Source organism: Pholcus phalangioides, unplaced genomic scaffold (genome assembly GCF_987345545.1).
Source record: "Pholcus phalangioides strain wild (caught in Gottingen) unplaced genomic scaffold, Ppha-v1.0 ptg000022l_1, whole genome shotgun sequence".
In the NCBI taxonomy this organism is placed as follows: Eukaryota; Metazoa; Arthropoda; class Arachnida; order Araneae; family Pholcidae; genus Pholcus; species Pholcus phalangioides.
This window is the reverse complement of record NW_028301615.1, coordinates 39,307,776-39,327,695: the sequence shown is the minus strand read 5'-3', so window position 1 is coordinate 39,327,695 and position 19,920 is coordinate 39,307,776. Positions and strand designations below refer to the sequence as shown.

The 19,920-nt window shown below is 34.1% G+C and overlaps 1 protein-coding gene across 1 annotated transcript in view; it reads right to left on the bottom strand.

Moving 5' to 3' along the window:
• The window catches only part of LOC149070421 (carbonic anhydrase-related protein 10-like), a 182,126-nt gene extending 172,210 nt beyond the window's left edge, over positions 1-9,916 (bottom strand). Inside the window, exon 1 of the mRNA XM_089249811.1 lies at positions 9,303-9,916. Coding sequence (XP_089105937.1) covers positions 9,303-9,363 — 61 coding nt within the window. The 5' untranslated portion in view covers positions 9,364-9,916. The remainder of the gene's footprint in view (positions 1-9,302) is intronic.
• Positions 9,917-19,920: the final 10,004 nt, after the last annotated feature.

The window sequence follows — 19,920 nt, the reverse complement described above, 5'->3', positions numbered from 1 at the left end:
AAAGTTGTCGAAAATGGTTTCATGAATTCATTTGGAAGAATGTTTGACACGGAATCCAAAACTAATTTATTCTATTATATGCAATAGGTAACAACAGAGTTATAGCTGATTTAAATCATGTGGAGCAATGATTTTGAAGCCAACAAACAATTTTCAAATGCGTTCTTTGAATATTCATTTTTTCGTTACTTCATTTCACGCGAGACAAAATTTCACAAAAAAATATGCAAGGTATTCTCATGAAAATTTTCGACAGAGTCTTCCAGATAACATTAGCCGTGCAATGAACTAGGATGTTGGCTATAAATTCAATATTTAAAATTTTACAGCTGTCTGAATAACAAAAATCGAATTCGTTTGTGAAAATTCACGTGTTGTTTCACGAAAACTGCCATATCTCAGAGAATATTTTATGTATCTAAAAACCTTTTTCAGTTCATTGCACAGATAACAGTCATAGAGACATACAGTATAAGAACTAAGCAGCTGTGGTGGTTGAGTGCTTATAGTAACGGACTCGCATCGCGAGGATTTGTTTCAAAGCCCACCGTCGCCGCAGTGGTGATCCGCTGAAGTTGGTTTTCTGCTGTTGCCAACTTCGAGGCGCGAATGCAAGCCGATCTCCCAGTTGAAAAGTCTCGCCGCAGAGAGCAACAGGCCTACAACGTTACAATTATTTATTCATTGCACTTTACTCGCCGAGTTGAGAAAAAACTCATAGTTTAAAAATTGATTGCAGATAGCAGCACTACACACAACAAGTATTACACAGAAACAAACTTCACGGAAGGTTCACTATACGTACACACACATTCCAACAGGTACCAATTCGTTAGAAGTTCCGCAGAGGGATATGGACGAGGTGCATGTGTCTGGTTTTGTAGCAGTAGTATCAAAACTGTTACAATTGTGTGGATTTTCAGTGTACAATGTCTGGCGTAAGTACTGGAAATAAGCCAATTTTGAGAATATAATTTAGAATATCTGAAAAAACAGTTTCAGAGATATTTCAGAAATTTCACTGGATTTCCTTATTTCATACAGCATTTTGATTCAAACAACACTTGTTTTGTGAAAATCACAGTGTTTTCAAACATAAGTGCCCCGAACGTTGTCAGATGCCTTAGGGCGGTATTCACCGACATGGTTTAAGCTATAGTCACAATTTTTTGATAAGAGATCGACACGGATTGGTTAAATTCAGGGTTTTAACCAATCTATGTTGATCTGTTATCCAAAAATTGTAACTACAGGTTTAAACCATGTCGGTGAATACCGCCCTTAAGCGGGTGAATGAAAGAGAATAGCACTTACTCTGTAGATTTTGTTTTAAATTCAGAGTACTTTTTTTTCCATTGCTACAACCGTCGGAACATAATTATAGAAGCTCGTATCGCTTACGGTGATGCGGTACCTACGCTGAGTTTTGTTTCAAAAAAGAACTACCTTTTCAAGAACTTCGATATCAATAATCAAAAATATGAATAATTAAATTCCATTTCGATTTTTCAGAGTAGTACATTTTAGCCAATATTTTCTAACTGATATTTGTTTGCATTATACTACAAAATATCGATCAATACACGGCAGTTTAATTTCATTCTGCAAAGGTGGGTGGATACCCGAAAATGTGGTGCCTACGTAAATAACGCAAAAACTACATTTTTTTATACGGTTTCATTTCACAACCTGGGGCGCTCTTTCCGAGAAACACGATAAAAATTAATTTCAATTCAGTTTTAAAATAATCTATAGTTTTCTTATAATTTATTAAACATTTCAGAGTGAGAGAAAGAAAGAAAACAGAAAACTTACACAATTTTTTTTTTACTTAAGATATGTATTTATACGCAAATTTTACAAAATAGTAATTTCAACACGTTCGAACAACTTTTTCATATTGTTATGTGCCAGCTCTGCACTAGAATACATAAAATACGAAGATGTTTTAGCCCATTAATGCCCATTTTAACCTCCGACTTTCGGCTAAAGTTTCTCAGGATACGTTGGAAATGTGTTGAAATGGAAATTTCTGAAGTTTCGTTACATTCCCATTTGTTGAACCAGAGATATGTTGTCCCATAAATAGGACGCTGGACGAATGTGTAGTCCGAATGTTGAAAACGACAAAATTACCTGTCTTTTGCCGTCCTCCGCTTAAAGCGATTTGCCCCCTATTAGCATTTTTGGTCAATTTAGAACACAGATTAGACTACGGGTGTTGAAAAAGGTCAAAATTGTACTCGAACTAATTTTTGAAAGAACTTTGATGAATATCTTTATAAAATGGATATGAAAAAGTAATATTTGCTGGCTTTTTGTGAAACACATTGTACAGTGCAACATTACTCTCGAACAGAAGGGCTTTCCTTAGCACAAAATCGGCATCTTTGAATATTTCCAAGACAAAATAAACTTCGTACCCCTTTAATGGAGTGGGAGGGAGCTGAGATGAAACTCCAGCCTTGGAGCTCTGGATATGTAGCGTGATTTTTTTAAACTTTAAGTTTTTCACATTAAAACGAGGACCTTCAAATATCTTAACCTAAGGACCCGACTCCATGATGTGAGGGAAATAGATAGTTCTATTTTGCACAGTCTCACACTCCATGAAATTTACATTATTCTGGAATGCTTATCTAGACTATGGTGTACCGATAATTCTCGTTGCATTAAGCTTGACTTTCAAGTCCTAAAGTGTATGACAGGACTCATGTAGCGTCCTGCCCCACATCCTGATCTTTGGCGTGACCCCCAAGCCCGACTTTTCACGGGCCCTTCTATAGTAACTTTATAGCCTGTAAAAAAACCGATGGTATTTGTCCTGGGACCCACGCCTGGATTCCTGTCATCCCAATCCTTGTGGGGGCCATGACGGGCCCTGTTATAGTGACACATGACACAATGACATTCGAGACTGAGGAAGGTAACTGTAGGTTCGTCCTTCAATTTATGTAGAGGTCCAGAACATTTTATTCGAGGAACCATGAACCGCCATACGAGTAGCTTAAGTTGCCTGAAGCTTCCAGAGAGAGAGACACCAATGTACATAATTGCAAAAAGTATTAAGATGCGATTTTTTTTTTCAACCCGGGCAGCGCCGGATATATTTGCATCTAGTGAGTATATAACACTCATTTTTCACATAAAATTGCAAAATCAGAATCCACAACAGGCAAATTGCCAAACAAGGTGACTGGAGAAGACTGAAAAGAGGGCAAAGGCAAAAAAAAAAAATAATAATAATAAATAAGAAAGATAAGACATTTTACAAATATATAAAAAAAGTAATATTTGGGAAAAAACAGTCCAAAAAAAAAAGTTGTCACACAAAGTTGGAAATAATTACAGAAAAAAAAAAGCAAAATAACTGAAGAAGCTCGTACTGGCAAAATTTGAGGGAAATTTTGAAAAAAAAAATTTACCGCTTGTATAAAATACATCTATTTTATGTTCAAGTTCAAACTTATTGTTGTGGTCATAAGACCAATTGCAAAAGTGGGAACAAAATAAGGTGCAAATAATAATAATACAATTAAATATACTCGTATATAAAAAGATGTTGAAAAATTCGTTCCTCAATACAAATACAACGCCACAACATGCAAAATGCCCAACGAGGTGGCTGAGAAAACGATGCCCATAAAAATATGGATGTCATATATTTCAAAAATACAGCAACCCAATTAAAAATGCAATTAATAAAAGATATAAACAATATATACACGTGGTAAAATATTATATAATGCCCATAAAGAATACTTATGCTTGTCTTATTCTAAGTATGGATAGCTTCTCGATTTACCCCAACATGTTTATCGTATTTTTTTTTAAGCCTGTCCATTGTGTTAGGACTTACAACCCCCTGGTGTTAAGCTATTCCATTTATTAACAACCCTATTAGAGAAAAATTCCCTGCGACACCATAGCCTTTCATTGTCCCTCACCAATCGATACTGGTTTCCCCTTGTGAAAGCAGTCGATTGGCGGTGTACTAAAAGTTCATGGTCCATCCTATCCATCCTAAAGGCAAAAATGTGGAAAGGGGGAAAATATTTGCGGAAAATGCTTCTCTCAAACGAATAGAAAGTAAAATAGAATAAAAACAAATTTTCATTTTAACTTTTATGGTAGGAAAGTATACTTTCACCCTCCACTCTCAAATAAGCTGATTTTTAGGGATCAGATTATACACGGGTTCTCAATTTATCACGATCCTGAATGGGGGGGGGGGGGCTAGCATGACCAATCAATCAGTCGATTTAAAACATTGAGGTTTGTACTATAATACTTAAAATTAATCATGAAAAGAAAGAAAAACAAATTTCGCTCACACGTGGCACTCTAAAACAAAAAAGGATCGAGATAATACAGGGAATGCAACATAACAGTTCATACTCAACGTTTGTGACACAATTTGCGTCACATAAAGCTATCACATCTCATGTATGGACGCTTTTTGTGCTCGGGCTATACTAAGCGTGAAAGGGACGCTCGATAATTTTATGTAACGCAAATTGTCATAAACCTTATTTATACACTATTTGTATCGCATTTTATGTGTTATGTCCAGTTTTTCGTTTTACAGCGCCAGCTGTGAATGAAATCTGGACTTTTTTTCTAATTTTGTCAAAAAAAAAAAAAAAAACGCAACTCTAGGACATAAGTGTTTTAGTACAAAATGCAGATGGAAGAGATAAGCTCTTCAAATGGCCAGACTGTTCAGCTTGATTCTAAGAGTCTTGCACTGAATGAACGCCTGCTCTCAAAGCATAGACTCTCCCTTTTTTTCAATGCATTTCCAATCAGCTGAATCTTTCATTTTACATGGAATTGTTTAAAAACTTTCAGTAAAGAAGTGGAAGTACATCTGGAAAAAAGATTTCGTGGTAGAGATGAGTGGATCGAACTCGAGTGTCAGTAGTGTCAGTAATTCTGATGATTATCAGCGCTAAAATTCAGTTCACGATGCGTCTGTTTTATGTCAGCGCGTGAATCTGCATCCAAAAATAACCTTCGTTAGCAGAAAAAATCGTAATCCGAGGCGTTCGTTAGCCGAGGTATCACTGCATTTCCAGTTTTCGAACTAAGATGCTATGCTAACATTTTTGTGCACTGTGATTCACACCAAATTTATTTAATCTATATTAAACGGCTGCGACGACGACGATTTCCACAACTAATTTTTGCGAAAAAAAAGTAAAGTCTTGTATTTTAACTATCGTAATAGAGAAATATTGTACCGGAGAGATATCATTGAATGAGCTACGAAATATTTGAAGTATTTATTTTGCAAAAAAACAAACACACGTATTCTTATTATTCTCTTCTTCGGGAGACGGATAAAGCAAAAAACCAACATGAAAATAAACTATAAATTCTTCTCTTCAATTCCATATACGATAAAAATTTCGAGGAAACATTTCTCGGGACCATAAACAAAAAAAAACAAAAATTCCGACGTATTGTTTTTGCTGGAAAATTCAATTTCTTATCGCTGTTCTCTTTTGGATGGGAGTGTATGACAATTTTGTAGCCCTGAGGGAAATTTACAGTTTTAAAATGGAAGAGGTTACAAATACTTTTTGTTTGCGAAATAAATTCAAAAATATTGCTGCGAAATAATGAAAAAAATATGGATGCAAATATGCACGTTATATTTATCTCTGTATCTCTATGACTTCGAGTCTTGTCTTAATTTTCCTTAGAATATGTTCCACAGTAATTTTAGAATTGAAAATAACAATATTGCGTGAGTATGGGATTGCGTCACCAGTTGTTGAATATGCATATTTTATGTATCGGCAATGCACGTAATTCACGAAGCATAATAAATTGAAACAATAAATTCCACAATATTGTTTCGTTTATTTCACATTTCTCGTCGTACATTAAGAATTGTGTCTTCTTGTGTTGTGTATGAATGTTTTTTCTTCGTTTATTGTTATCATTACGTGCTTGTTTGAAATTTTTTTAATGTTTCTTAGTACAAGCCGCAACTTTTTATGTCAGTTCGTTGATTTGTTATTGAGTCTTAAAATATTTCCACGACTTGTCATCCACCCTGTAGTTTCGCACACGAACAAATTATTATAGGATAAGATACGAAATACCGATCGAGAACCAGGCTAACAAGCTTTCTAGTATGAAAAGCGAAGTCGAAAAGAACAATTTAATCCTTTGATAATCCAAGGAGAAGAAAAACCCAGAAGTTAACAAGCAAATAATCCACATTCTTCAATAGGATTGGATTTTCACAAATATTTTTCATGTTCATGTAGTATTTTTTATTCCATTCCGTGATTTCCATGTAAGATTTTAATCATCCGTGCCGGCATCATCGCCTCTGGATGGTAAATATGTTTTACAAAAATTAATTTTAAATCTTTATGTATGTGTAAAAAATTAATAAATTTGATTTGAATTCAAGAAAACGTTCTTTATTTCCAAGAATCCTTGAATGTTCCCCTTTTATCTTTAAAAACATTTTCATTTCCGAATTCTATATTATTCGGACAGGGAGAAATCAATTCCGTATACCTCTTTTAACAAAAGTTAAATTTTTCTCTTAATTTACTGTATAACTTGAATTAATTTCTGTAGCGTTACTTTGACCACTGAGAATAAAATTCAAAACCATTTTACTGTTGAAAATTGACGATATGTATGTATCTATCGCTTTTTCAATGATTTCCTTAATTTGCTTAAAATATATATCTCATAGTCATTTTGCACAATTGGGAGTGACTGTGAGAATTGTTTTGTGAGTATGGGCTGGCGTCAGTAGTTGTAGACTATATCTTATGTATCGATATTTAAAGTATATTATTAAGAAAAAGAACACAATAAATCCAATGAAAAGTTTTATACGTAGAAGAATCCCATACACACATATTTCACGTTTTCTTAAAAAAAAATTCTTCCGAATTATACAATATTCGAACAAAAAAAAGTTCTAGATCTTCCAACGAAAAGCAAATATTTCTCTTATTTTTACTATATGACCCCCTGATCCCCAACGTAGGGCCAACGCCCCACAGGGGGACAGTTAATTTTTAGGGGGCCTATTCGATTTTTTACTGAGAGTAATCAGGTTATTCATTTTTGATGAAAAAATAATTTCTCAGAATTAATGAAAAAAATTCATATTCAGTGGGGAAAATAATTTCTCGCAATCAAGAAAAAATTGATTATTTGACAAGGAAATAATTTAAGAAAATTTAATGAAAATTAATGAAAAAAGTCTCAGAATAAATAATATTTTTTCGCAAATAATATAAGGCCAAAATTTATCTCCAAGTCCTTGGGCCCACCTGTTAAGACGGCACTGTGTGAACATATACCACAATATACGAATTATCAGCCACTGGGCCTCATGGAATTTTTTTTGGCCTGCACTATCTCAAAGGTTCAAAATTCCTGCTTTAGGTCAGTTTGATAGATTTTTGGCTTTCTCTCGTCAATATATAAATCTTTCTTTTCAAACACTAAAAACACTAACTACATTAAACTTCCCTCAACAAACACTTCCATTTAGCGGCCAACTCCCGATAACGGACGTTTTTTTCAATTGCATCGATGGACCTAAGTTCATTTTTCTATCCATTAAGGGTTAATCCTCGTTAGCAGTCAAAATTATCGGTCCCATGGATGTCCGTTACCGAGAGGTCCTGCTGTACATGCCAAGTAAAGGAGACAGGAACGTAAGTAGGACCTACTTTTGGGGGCCGGAGCATACACGCTAATTTGGTGTTTAAGAGGAGCGCTGAGAATCTCCCCTCAAAGATATTTTGTGAGTTTTCAATCTTCAAAAAGCGTTTCAAATTCACAGAAATTGATTAAAACAGCATTTAAATATATATATATTTTAAATTTAAATTTTTTTTGTTCTTTTTTTCAATTTTTGATCACCCCCCCCCCCTCCCCTTCTGTTGTGCCTCATAAAGGATGGGGAGGTCACCAGTTTATTACTAGATGCTCGGGTGGGACATGGTGTTTAAAAAAGGTTGGGAACCACTGATACAACCTGAGTATATCTCTGTTGTATAACTTCGGCCGCTTAGAATAAAATTCAAAAAACTTCATGGATGCAAATACACGTTTTTGCCTTATAATACATTTCATAGTAGGTTTAGAACTGAGGATAATTACTGGAATTATTGTGTGAGTATGGGTTGGCGTTAAAAGTTGTTGAATGTATTTTATGTATCTATATTTGATGTGCGTAATTCAGGATAGGGAACCAAAATAAATCCTAGAAATGGTCCTTCACGTGGAAGAATCCCAAATATTCTTCGTTCTCTTAAAAAAATTAACTATATTCCATTTCCGATTTACATATTATTCAGACAGGAAAAAATGAATTATAGATCTTTCAAAGATGAATTGATTTTGTTTCCTTTTAAATTAATGTATAATTTGAATGCATTTTTGCTGCATTAGTTTGACCACTGAGAATAAAATTTAAGGAATTTCATAGATATATCAAATCCTAGATTTTCGTATTAATTCGTTTCAGAAGACATTAAATACCACGTAAGATGTATCAAGAATAAATAATTTACGTATAAAAATATGTATGCGTATTTTATTTCCATAATTAGAATAAAATGGAATTTTATTATCTAAAACAAAGGTTTTAGCAATTTTTCAATAATCGTTTAGTCTGAGATCATTTGATCAAGGTTACAAGATATTATCTCAGATTCATTAAGTTATATAAAATTATTAAATGAATGAGTTACATTTGTATTATATAATTGCAACTTTATAATCATTTTCGTATATATATATTCGTTTATATTCATCAATCTTAATGCTTATAAGATCAACATCGACGTTGAATTTCATGATCAAAATACTTAGCTTAATTTTTTAATTGAGTTCTGGATTATATCTGGAACGCCAATAATTCTTCATTACTCCTCTATAATGATAAACTCGAGTAAATTATTCAACGAAGGAGAGAAAATCGACGATTTTTCATGAATAATTATGCCGCTTAAAACTAAATAATTATCTAGATCTTGGGATTAATTTCCCGATTCGTGCAAATGCGAATCTCTTATAAATTTGGATAAAAAACGAAACACTGTTATTCATTTGAATCTTAACGAATAGGAATTCTAATGAATTTAATTAAACTGGCTCTAAAAATTCCAAAATTTCTTTTATCAATCATTCAATCGAGAAGAAGTAAAATTTAAAAAAAAAATTATTTTTCTTCTCAGCAAATCAGCGTCTCTGTATAAACACTACGGGTTGCGCGTTAATAAATATGAATGAAAAAAAAAATTACTCACCATCAATATGTAACAGAATATACCACACCATAAAGAAATTGCAGTAATCACCGTGTTTCATGAGTAACACTTTTAACCGCAAAACGGTTTTCACACAACGTCTATGACGAGTGTTCGTATAAAATAATACGACTTTTTTACGCAAAATGGTCACGAACACGTAAATGCATGATCGCACAGTAGCATATTCCCATCATGAATTATACGGATTCGGGTAAGCAAAAAAAAAGCACAATAAATCCGAGGAAAACGTTTTTTTCTCACGTGGAAAGAATCTGTTAAATATATTCTGCGTTTCCTCCAAAAAATTCACTTTCAATTTCAGAATTCCATAGCATTCAATTGAAAAAAAAGTGAATTCAAGATCTTCCAACGTCAAATCTTGTTTCTTAATTTACTGGATAACCTGGACACATTTCTGTTGTCTTCGAGACGTTGGACAAACTTCGTCGAAAACTTTACCGATGGTCGAAAAACAGAGTTTACCACGGTAGCAAAACAGCGAGAGAAAGAGAGCGCGATGTCTACAGGTTGACTCTCGCAGCATATACACTTCGATGTTCTTACCGCGATGGCTCGGCAATAAATGATCAGTTACCTCGACCACTTCACTCTCCGCGGGCTCCGGAGAAATAATAATAATAAAAAGAAAAAGCGGGCAAAAATAAATACATACATACATACGCACATTCACGCACCTATATATATATATATATAAATTCCGCCGACAACCGCCACCATTGCCAACGGACCACAGTAGAAAACCCTCGCCAAAATTCTATTCCCGGACCGGCGCGGCGTGTTTTGGCGCCATCTTGCGGGTCCCGTGAGCTATATCCCGAATCGAAATCACAATTTCCTGTTTAGAGTCGATTGCAACTTTCTTTTTTTTTTTTTGCAACATTTTTGCCTTTTTTTTTTATGCGTTGGGTGGAAAAATAATCGCCCCTGGGTATAGACTGTAAATGAACTGAAAATAAAAATAGGAAAAAATATTTCAAAGAAAAATGAAAAACAGGGGGAATATATACATTTATAGTTTTCTTGTTTTTATGTTATTTTTCTTCACCTTCTAAAAAGATGACGTTTTCTTATTTTTTCTCATATACGAGAACGAAATACTGGGTTTTTTTTTATTTTTTAAGAAGAAAAATGAAAATATGCAAGAATTCTTGGAATTTTTCTTTCACTTTCTTAAAGCATCTGCTTGTGAAGTTATTACCGTAAACGAGGAAAAAAAATCATTTTTTGTGATTTTTTCTTGTTTTTCAAATTATTGTGTGATGAGTTTTCTTTTAATATGGAAGAAACAACTTTTTCCTTCGTATGGGATGACGTGAATTTTTCATATTTCGCGAAATTGATTCTGCATTCTTATGGAGTTGGTTACTCGTAACCCCTTGAGGAATCTTATTTACTTAGCAACACCACGGTGTAATTTATTTTAAAAGTTTTTTTTTTTCTTGTAATATTTTATATTGAATATTCAATTATTCATTGTGCGTTATTATTAATTATTTGATAATATAAGATTTTTTGCTCTATTTTTGAGGGGAAAATATTGATTGTTGCAAGCTTTTCCAGAACGTAAATTATTGGGAATGCTGTATATTTTTCACATAATTTTTAACTGAAAAAAATTAGTTTGATGAAGATATATATTTTTTTCAAGTATGTATGATTTCTAATTGATATTTCATTATTCATCGTGTTTTGCGATCAATTACTTCATCATATAATTTTTTTATATTTTTTAATGGAAAACCTTGATCATCATGTAAAAGATTTTCCAGAATGAAATTATTGCAAATCCTGTATTTTTACATTATATTGCATTACTAAATTATTACATTATTATTCTTTACCGAAAAGTATATTTATAAAGATATTTACATATTTTATTAAATAGTTGTATCTCTAGGAAGCATTTCATGGAAATATTAAATTTAACGCTTTCACATAGTATCATGTAATCCGCATATTATCACATAATTTCCCATGATATCACAATTTCTTGTTTAGAGTCAATTGCAGGTTGCAGGTTTTTCCTGTATTTTTTTATATGCGTTGGGTGTGAACATGATCGCCCTTGGGCCTAGACTGTAAATGAAATGAAAATAAAAGTAGAAAATGATTTAAAAATAAGTAAATGGAAGACACAAAAGAGATTCCCATTTCTATTTTATACATTTATACTATTTTCTCATTTTAGGTATTTTCTTCACCTGCTAAAACATAGTTTCCCAACATTTTTTGTCCCATCGCTCCCCCCCCCCCCACAACGCAATCTAACCCTTAGAATTCTATGTTATACTCGGAGCTTCTGCAGCCCAAGGAGCATTCCATCGCCCCCCCCCCCTCCCCAGGGGGCGTTGACGCCCATGTTGGGAATCACTGTTCTAAAATGACACGTTCGTATTTTTCTGCATTTACTAGAAAGAAATTACTTCTTTCTTTAAAAAAATATATTAAAATATGCAAGAGAGAATTTTCAACTTATTTTCTTAAAGCAACTGTTTGTGAAGTTATTACAGTAAGAAAAAAAATCCTTTTTGATGAATTTTTTTTGTTATTCAAATTATTGTATGATGAGTTTTCTTTTAATGTGGAATTAGCTTCTTTATTCGTATGGGATGTCATGTGAATTTTTCATATTTTCCGAAATTGATTCTGCATTTTTATGAAATTAGTTACTCGTAAACGTGAAGCACACATGTTATTTACTTAGCGAGACTACAGTGTAATTTATTTTTCAAGTTTTTTGTGTAATACTTCATATTGAATATGCAATTATTCATTGTATGTTGTTAGTAATTATTTTATAATATAGCTTTTTTTTATATTTTTGATGGAAAATTTTGATTACACAAAAGATTTTCCAGAAAAAAACCACTGGAAATGCTGTGTATTTTTCGCATTATTGTTAACTGAAAAATTTGTTTCATAAAAATATTTACATGACGAATTAAATCGCCGTATTTCTGGAAAGTATTTCATGGAAATATTAAATTGAACTTTCGCATAATTTATATAATTTTGCAAAATATCACAATCTTCTGTTTATAGTCCACTGCAATTTTTTGTAATGCGTTCGGAGAATAAAAAAATCGCCCCTGGGACTCGACTGTGAATGAACTGCAAAAATTTTAATCTTTATCTTAGAGTATCTTGCTTCTGAAATTATTACCGTAAGAAAACAAAACCATTTTTGGTGAATTTTTTTTTAATATTCAAATTATTGCATGATGAGTTTTCTTTTAATGTGAAATTGGCTTTTTTTTCGTATGGGATGTCGAGAACCTTTCATATTTCAGGAAATTGAGTCTGCATTCTTATGGAGTTGGTTACTTGATGAATCTTATTTACTTAGCAACATCACGGTTTTTTTTCTTGTAATACTTTATATTGAATATTCAATTATTTATCGTGCGTTATTATTAATTAGTTGATAATATATAATTTTTTAGTCTATTTTTGAGGGGAAAATATTGATTGTTGCCAGCTTTTCCAGAACGTAATTATTGGGAATGCTGTATATTTTTCACAGAATTTTCAACTGAAAAAAATTAGTTTGATGAAGATATATATATTTTTTAAGTATTTATGATTTCTATTTGATATTTCATTATTCATCGTGTTTTGCGATCAATTATTTCATCATATAATTTTTTTTTTTTTTTAATGGGAGACCTTGATCATGTAAAAGATTTTCCAAAATGAAATTATTGCAAATCCTGTGTATTTTTACATTATATTGCATTACTACATTATTACATTATTATTCTTTACCGTTACTTAGTAAGACCACGCTGTAATTTACTTTCAAGCTTTTGTATTATTTTATATTGCATATTAAATTATTCATTGTGTATTTTTATTACTTGTTTACTCAAATAAGTATTTTTTTTTGTAAATTTTATAAGGATAATTTTGATTATATGCAAAATTTTACAGAAAGAAATAAAAAAAAATTGGTCGCTATATATATATATATTTATGCTTATGCAACATATGACAACCATATTTTTATGGGCATCTTTTTATCAGCCACCTCGTTGGGCGTTTTGCCTGTTGTGGCGTTGTATTTGTATTTGTATATTTATATATTTTTTGCATAATTCTGACCGGAAAAACTAGTTACATGTAGATATTTGCATGACTGCGAATAACTGAATTGCCGTATTTCTGGGATAATTTCATGGAAATATTGAATTAAACTTTCACAAAATTTCACATAATATCACATAATTTCACATAGTTTCCCATAATAACACATAATATCACAATTCACTGTATAGAGTCAATTACAACTTTTCCATATATATTTTTAAGCTTTAGGTGTAAAAATAATGGGCTCCTAGGCTTATACTGAAAATGAAGTGAAAGTAGAAATAGGAGAAAATATCTAAAAGGAAAATAAAAAAATGTGGCATATATCACTCATATAGTTTCCCTCCTTTATTATTATTTTCTTCATATTCTAAATGACTTTTTTTTTTTTGCATTGCATTTACCAGCACGAAATACTGTATTCTTTTTACGAGAAAAAGGAAAATAAGCAAGCATTTTTCTCGTAATTTCTTAAAGCTATGTGCTTCTGAGCTAATATGCTTATGAAGTTATTACCGTAAGAAAAAGATTGCGTTTTTGGTGAATTTTTCTGTTTCTTTTTTTTTTCCATCAGTGTGCGGTGAACTTTCTTTTAATATGACCAGTTTTTTTCTTATGGCATGTGATGAATTTTACATGGATTCCGTACTTTTATGGAGTTAGTTACTCGTAACCACGATACAACTTATCTACTCAGTCTTTGTAAGACAGGCTACACTTTTTTCATGTAATTCAATAATTTTATCACATAGATTTTTTTTCTATTTTTAATGAAAAAAAATTCAATTATACAGAGTGTTCTGTTAATGAGCCGACAAACTCATAGGGTTATTAATTATTACAAGAGTTGTTGGAAGTGGCTGACGCCATTGCATAGTCTACAACGACTTAAAAACGATTCGAAGATACCAGGTATGCTTTTGATATCTGCCGCAGCGACGACAACCCGCGCTATGAGATCCTCCAGGTGTCGCATAAACGAGTGATTTAAGGTGACCGAAGTCACGCGGATTGAGATCCGGTGAACTTGGAGGCCAAGCAGCGGGTTCCGCGAGTCCAATCCACATCCTCGGGTATATAACATCGAGGTAGTATGGTGCGGACAACGCCTCAACATCCGCTGTGCTAAGCGCCCATTGCCATCTGCTCGACCGTGAATCAGATGCATATCAACGTCTTCCTCGTCCGTGTAGTCATCCAGCCATCACGATACTCATTGAAACCGACAACTAACTGCTACACGTGCTCACTACTGCAATAGCGCTAATTTACGTCGTCCGCAGCGCGTAATCCTACCCCAGCGCATGCGTTTCGCGACGCTGCTTACGTCCGATATGGTGAGCGAACCCATGAACGCATTCAGCGATCAACTGACGCCCACCTTTCGTCTCCTCCGGACTCAGACCCTGCATGAGTATTTTCGCGATTTTCAGCCTCTCAACGTGGTTTGCGACACCATGTGCCATTGCAATTTTTTTTTCTCTTGATGCCTATTAACAACCCTCTGAGTTTGTCGGTCCATTAACACTGTATGTATAAAAGATCTTCTAGAACGAAATCACTGGGAATGTTGGGTATTTTTCGCATTATTCTTAACTGAAAAATTAATTTCATAAATATCTTCACATGAATAATCAAATTGCCGTATTTCTGGGAAGCATTTCATGAAAACATTGGACTTAACTTTTTCACGAAAATATTGCATAATTCATATAATTTCACATAATATAACAATCTTCTGTTTAGAGACAGTTGCAACTTTTTATATTTCTTCTCATGCGTTGGGAGAAAACATAATCGCCCCTGGGTCTAGACCGTAAGTGAACTGAAGACAACAATAAGAGAAAATATTTAACAATAAAATGAAAAACACGGGGGGGGGGAATGAAGGAAATATGCATCTGTATAGTTTTCTTATTTTTTACTATTTACTTCACCTTCTGAAATGGCATTTTCCTTTTTTTTCTGCATTCACGACGACGAAATACTTTTTTTCTCATTTTCTAGAAGAAAAAGGAAAATAAGCAAGAATTTTTGCATTTTTCTCTGACTTTCTTCTTCAGAAGCAGATGCTTCTGAGGTTATTAGTGTAAGGAAAAAAATCTCTTTTTTTGGTGATTTTTTTGTTTTTCAAATTATTGTACGATGAGTTTTCTTTTAATACGGAACCGACCACTTTTTTTTCCGTATGGGATGACGTGAATTTTTCATACTTCCTGGAATTGATTCAGCATTTTTATACAATTGGTTACTCGTGCCGTGATGCAGCTTATTATTAACCGTCGTGCAGCTTATTAGTAAGACCACACTATAGTTTTTTTTCCAAGCTTTTGTAATATTTTATATTGAATTTTCAATTATTTATTGTGTTTTGTAATGAATTATGCAATGATATTTATATTTTTATGTGAAAATGTTGATTTTATGCAAGATTTTCCAGAATAAAATCATCAGCAATGGTGCATATTTTTCACATAATTTTCAACTGAAAAATTCAGGTTCATCAAGATAATTACATGGCTAATGAAACTGCTGCATTTATGGGGCTAGGCATTTCATAGAAATGTGCACCATCTCAAGAAATACAATGAAGCGTATTTGTGAGTTTAACATAAGTGACATACCAATCTTCTATTGGATTCAGCGTTACATTTCTCTAAAAGAATATTTGCCAGAAACTACTGTATTTACCAATGACGAACGATTGAAATGATAGTGTGGTAGCATATCATTTTCCACTGATTTTCAGCATCATTCTGAAAATTAGTCGCCAAGTTAATTGAGACTTCTGGACGTTTTATCGACGTCTGCGGCGCAAATCGTCAGCACCGGTGGAACCCGAAGCCATTGTGATCTTGACGACGACCTGAACCTTCTCTGGTATTTCCAGAAAGCAGGTTCAGTCATCTTCAGGCGCGTATCGGAAGCTTGAGTAAGTCATGAGAAGTGTGCAGTCATGAGGGGCAGTTGGACCATTAAAGTAGTGGTTCTTAACCTGAGACCATATGGTTCCGTAGGGGTCCTAAAAGGGCCACGGATAGAAATGAAGTGGAAGGCGAGCCATGACTGGTAATTAAAGAGCTACAGAAGGTTTTGGAAAAAAATATACAAATATGAATAGATTAAGCTTTATAAAGTGTGACTGTCCATAAAACCATCTCATGCAATTTTATATATTGCGGTTTCATTTTTCGATTATTCCCGAAAGAGCATGTGAGATGGTGGTCCAGCTGCCATAGCTATCGTCCTAATTGTAATATAATATCTGGTTCCTCTGGCTCTTCTCGTGTTTTCCGGGTGGGCTTTGGGGTGGATGCGATGGTGGAATTTGGTTTATGCGCCTGATGGGGCACTCTGGGCCTTCGTGGGAAGCTTGACTGCTTCCCTACATGCTTCTTATACGTTACAGGTTCCGATTGGAATATTAATGCCCGTGCACGCACGCGCGTTTGTTGTGTGTGTGGTTCTCATGTCCACAGAACCAAATTCATCTTAAAGAACGAGTCCGCCCTTGAATCATGTCCGTAGATATCTACATTATGAGATTTAGTATTATTTTTCAGAATATATTAAATATACCAAGCTTTTATGTCCAGCTGAAGACGGGAGGGGACGCAAAACATCACTTTGCTCGAGAGGTCATGATGTTATAAACGGCCTGGCATAGATCCCCTACAAAAAGGAAGCTCGCTGAACACAACAGAGGATCCGGAAATTGACCGCGTTTGTAAAGTTTTTGTTCACTGTAAATTTCTGATGTAAATTCAATTAGTCGAAACATTGTTGCTTCTGGACGCTGGTGGAGTACCCTGCACATGACAGCGAGTGGGGGGGAGACATGAGAAGAAAATGTGGTTCAAAGGGTGCGAGGGAAAAAGTTAAGAAACTCTGCACTTGACTGCAGCTCTTTAACTTCGAAAGGTCTTCTTAACATGTAATTGGTCTTGAAAGCCTTCACAATTCCGTAAATTGAAATTAAATTCAAAGAAATTGTTCGCACAAATGTAATGTTACATTCGTTTATAAGTCAATACCTTTGAAGTTTACATTGTAAAAATGAAAACTAACGTTGAGTTGTATCAGCTAAAGATAAATAAACTTCTATCGTTTTATACAAATATTAATCAGCACCACTGAGTTCATACAGTCAAAAACTGCAGTTATTTGAGTGACACGAGAGAGTAATTTGGTAAATAAATATTCATTTGAGTAGCAATGCAACTCTATATGCGATATCGTATGGCTAACACCACGGATTCCTTTGAGGAAAACAAACATTAACCCATGTTTACTCTCCCGGTAGATTTTCTTTGGATGTAATAAGGACAAACACTACAATATTTACCATGTGCCGCATGATTTCTGTTAAAGGAATAAACATTATTGCAAACGTGTTTATATGCGAGATGCAAAGTCCTTCCACACCCTCTAACTTTTAAATAGTTGATCATGTAAACATATCGCCATTAAAAAAAAACATATTTTGTAAATATGTTAAAATTTAATGTAAATTTGTAGAAATATTTTGTCTATAAAAGAAATTTCTCGTCTCCAATTGAAATATTGCACATTGAAATAATTAACATGTTATAAGGAGCATCGCAGAAGCGAGAGAATGTGCAATACTAATTCACTCATGCACTGCTTTCATAAATGTATCTATTTATGCATGAATGTGCATAAAAATACTTTGGCATAAACATGGTATTCAACATTCAAAAATATGTTTGCATCCTCAACTAACAGGTCATTCATTTAAGTTATTTTATCTCATTGCTGGTCCCGCGTAAAGTTGGAATGTCTACGCTGAGCCATAGTATATGTGTCACGGTAAATGTGAGGTTATCATGTTTAATCGCCAACTATTTTGGTAAGTATGATAAATTTCCACTAAATTTATCAATTTTGCCGGCGAATATGCATAATGCCTAAGCGTTATTTGTAAATATTATAAAAATCGAACTAAAATTTATCGCATCTTCTGGTCATTATACATACAAGCCACTGTGGTGGTCATAGTGACCGACTCTCATCGTGAGGGTCCGGGTTCCCACCATCGACATAGCGGTAGGTCGGCTGAAGTTGGTCGAATGAATGTGAGCCAGTCTCCCCGTTAAAAGTCACGCCACAGAGAGCCTACAACGGTACAATTTGTCAATCATCACAATTCACATATATTTAAAAAAATTGATGATAGATGGCAGCACTACACTTAACAAGCAGTACACAGAGAGAAACTGCACGTGAGGTTCACAACACGCACAGCTTCCAGCATAGGTCCAGGTCTTCTTCGACCACCTGCTAAAATCTCTTTACTAAGACAGAGTGGCGGGCCGGGATCTGGTTTGAAGGTTATTATACATAATCGCCATTTCGTATTGTTATATATGACAAATCGGTCCCATTGTTGTGATAAGAGTTAGGTGGCCGAATTTATGAAACTCTGAACCAGATATAATGAACTCTGATTTAACGATTTTTTCCGAAAAACCCCAAATAACTCCTATCAACGATAATAGTGATCTCTCATTTGACAAATTTTACGATCGTACCCAGATATAACGAACGCCCATTTAACAAATTCTTTAGTTCAACGACTTTTTTTACAAGTTCGTTCATTTGATCATTTTTGTCACACAACGGTCATTTTATGCACACGAGGGCTACTTAGACCACAGGACCAACAATTTATTGCCGATTCTGAACGGCAGGCTTGTTTTTTATACTCATCGAGAGGTTGGTGCACTAACACCTCGAAGGGCGACATCCTGCGGATGCAATTTTTTCTGCGGTCTTTTGTCGCTGTTTCTGTTGTACCCCTATCAAGAAAATTTTCTGACAAGGGCGAACCGGGTATCGACACCTCTAAACATCATTTGGTGCTTTTGGCGAGTATCTTATCTACCTGGGGCACTGCGCCCCTTTTTTTACAAGTTCATGTGCGCGAACGCAATATAACATACCTCAATATAAGCCGATAAAAACCCAAAACCAATGTAACAAAGCTTTATTTTGACGAATTCTACAATCCGACTTCGAAATAACGAATGGCTCTTCAACAAATTCTGTGATTTTACCGCGATATAATGAACTCTGATTTAACAAATTTCACTATCTTGCCCCGATAAAAAATGAATTCTCAGCCGGCAGTCAATAACTCATTTTACAATCTTACCCCCCGATATAACGTTATATTCAGAAAAAAACTTGTCGGCATTAGAAAAGAGTTGGAACCACGAAAATATGTCGCACTAAGAGGTAGGATTTATTCACACAATGAAATTCACTCTACTTAAGGGGCCCGCGGTACATTTACAGATCACTTAAATCATATTTACTCATCCAATGGCCAGCTGGACAACTGTGGTCCTCGGACTCATCTGATGTGGCCGGCGGCCTCAAACAGAATTTTAAAAATATGAACTAAGCGACACATTTTCAGATCTTCTGAGTGATTCGCAGAACAGTTCCAGAGCAATTAAACGTCCGTAACACAATATTTACATCT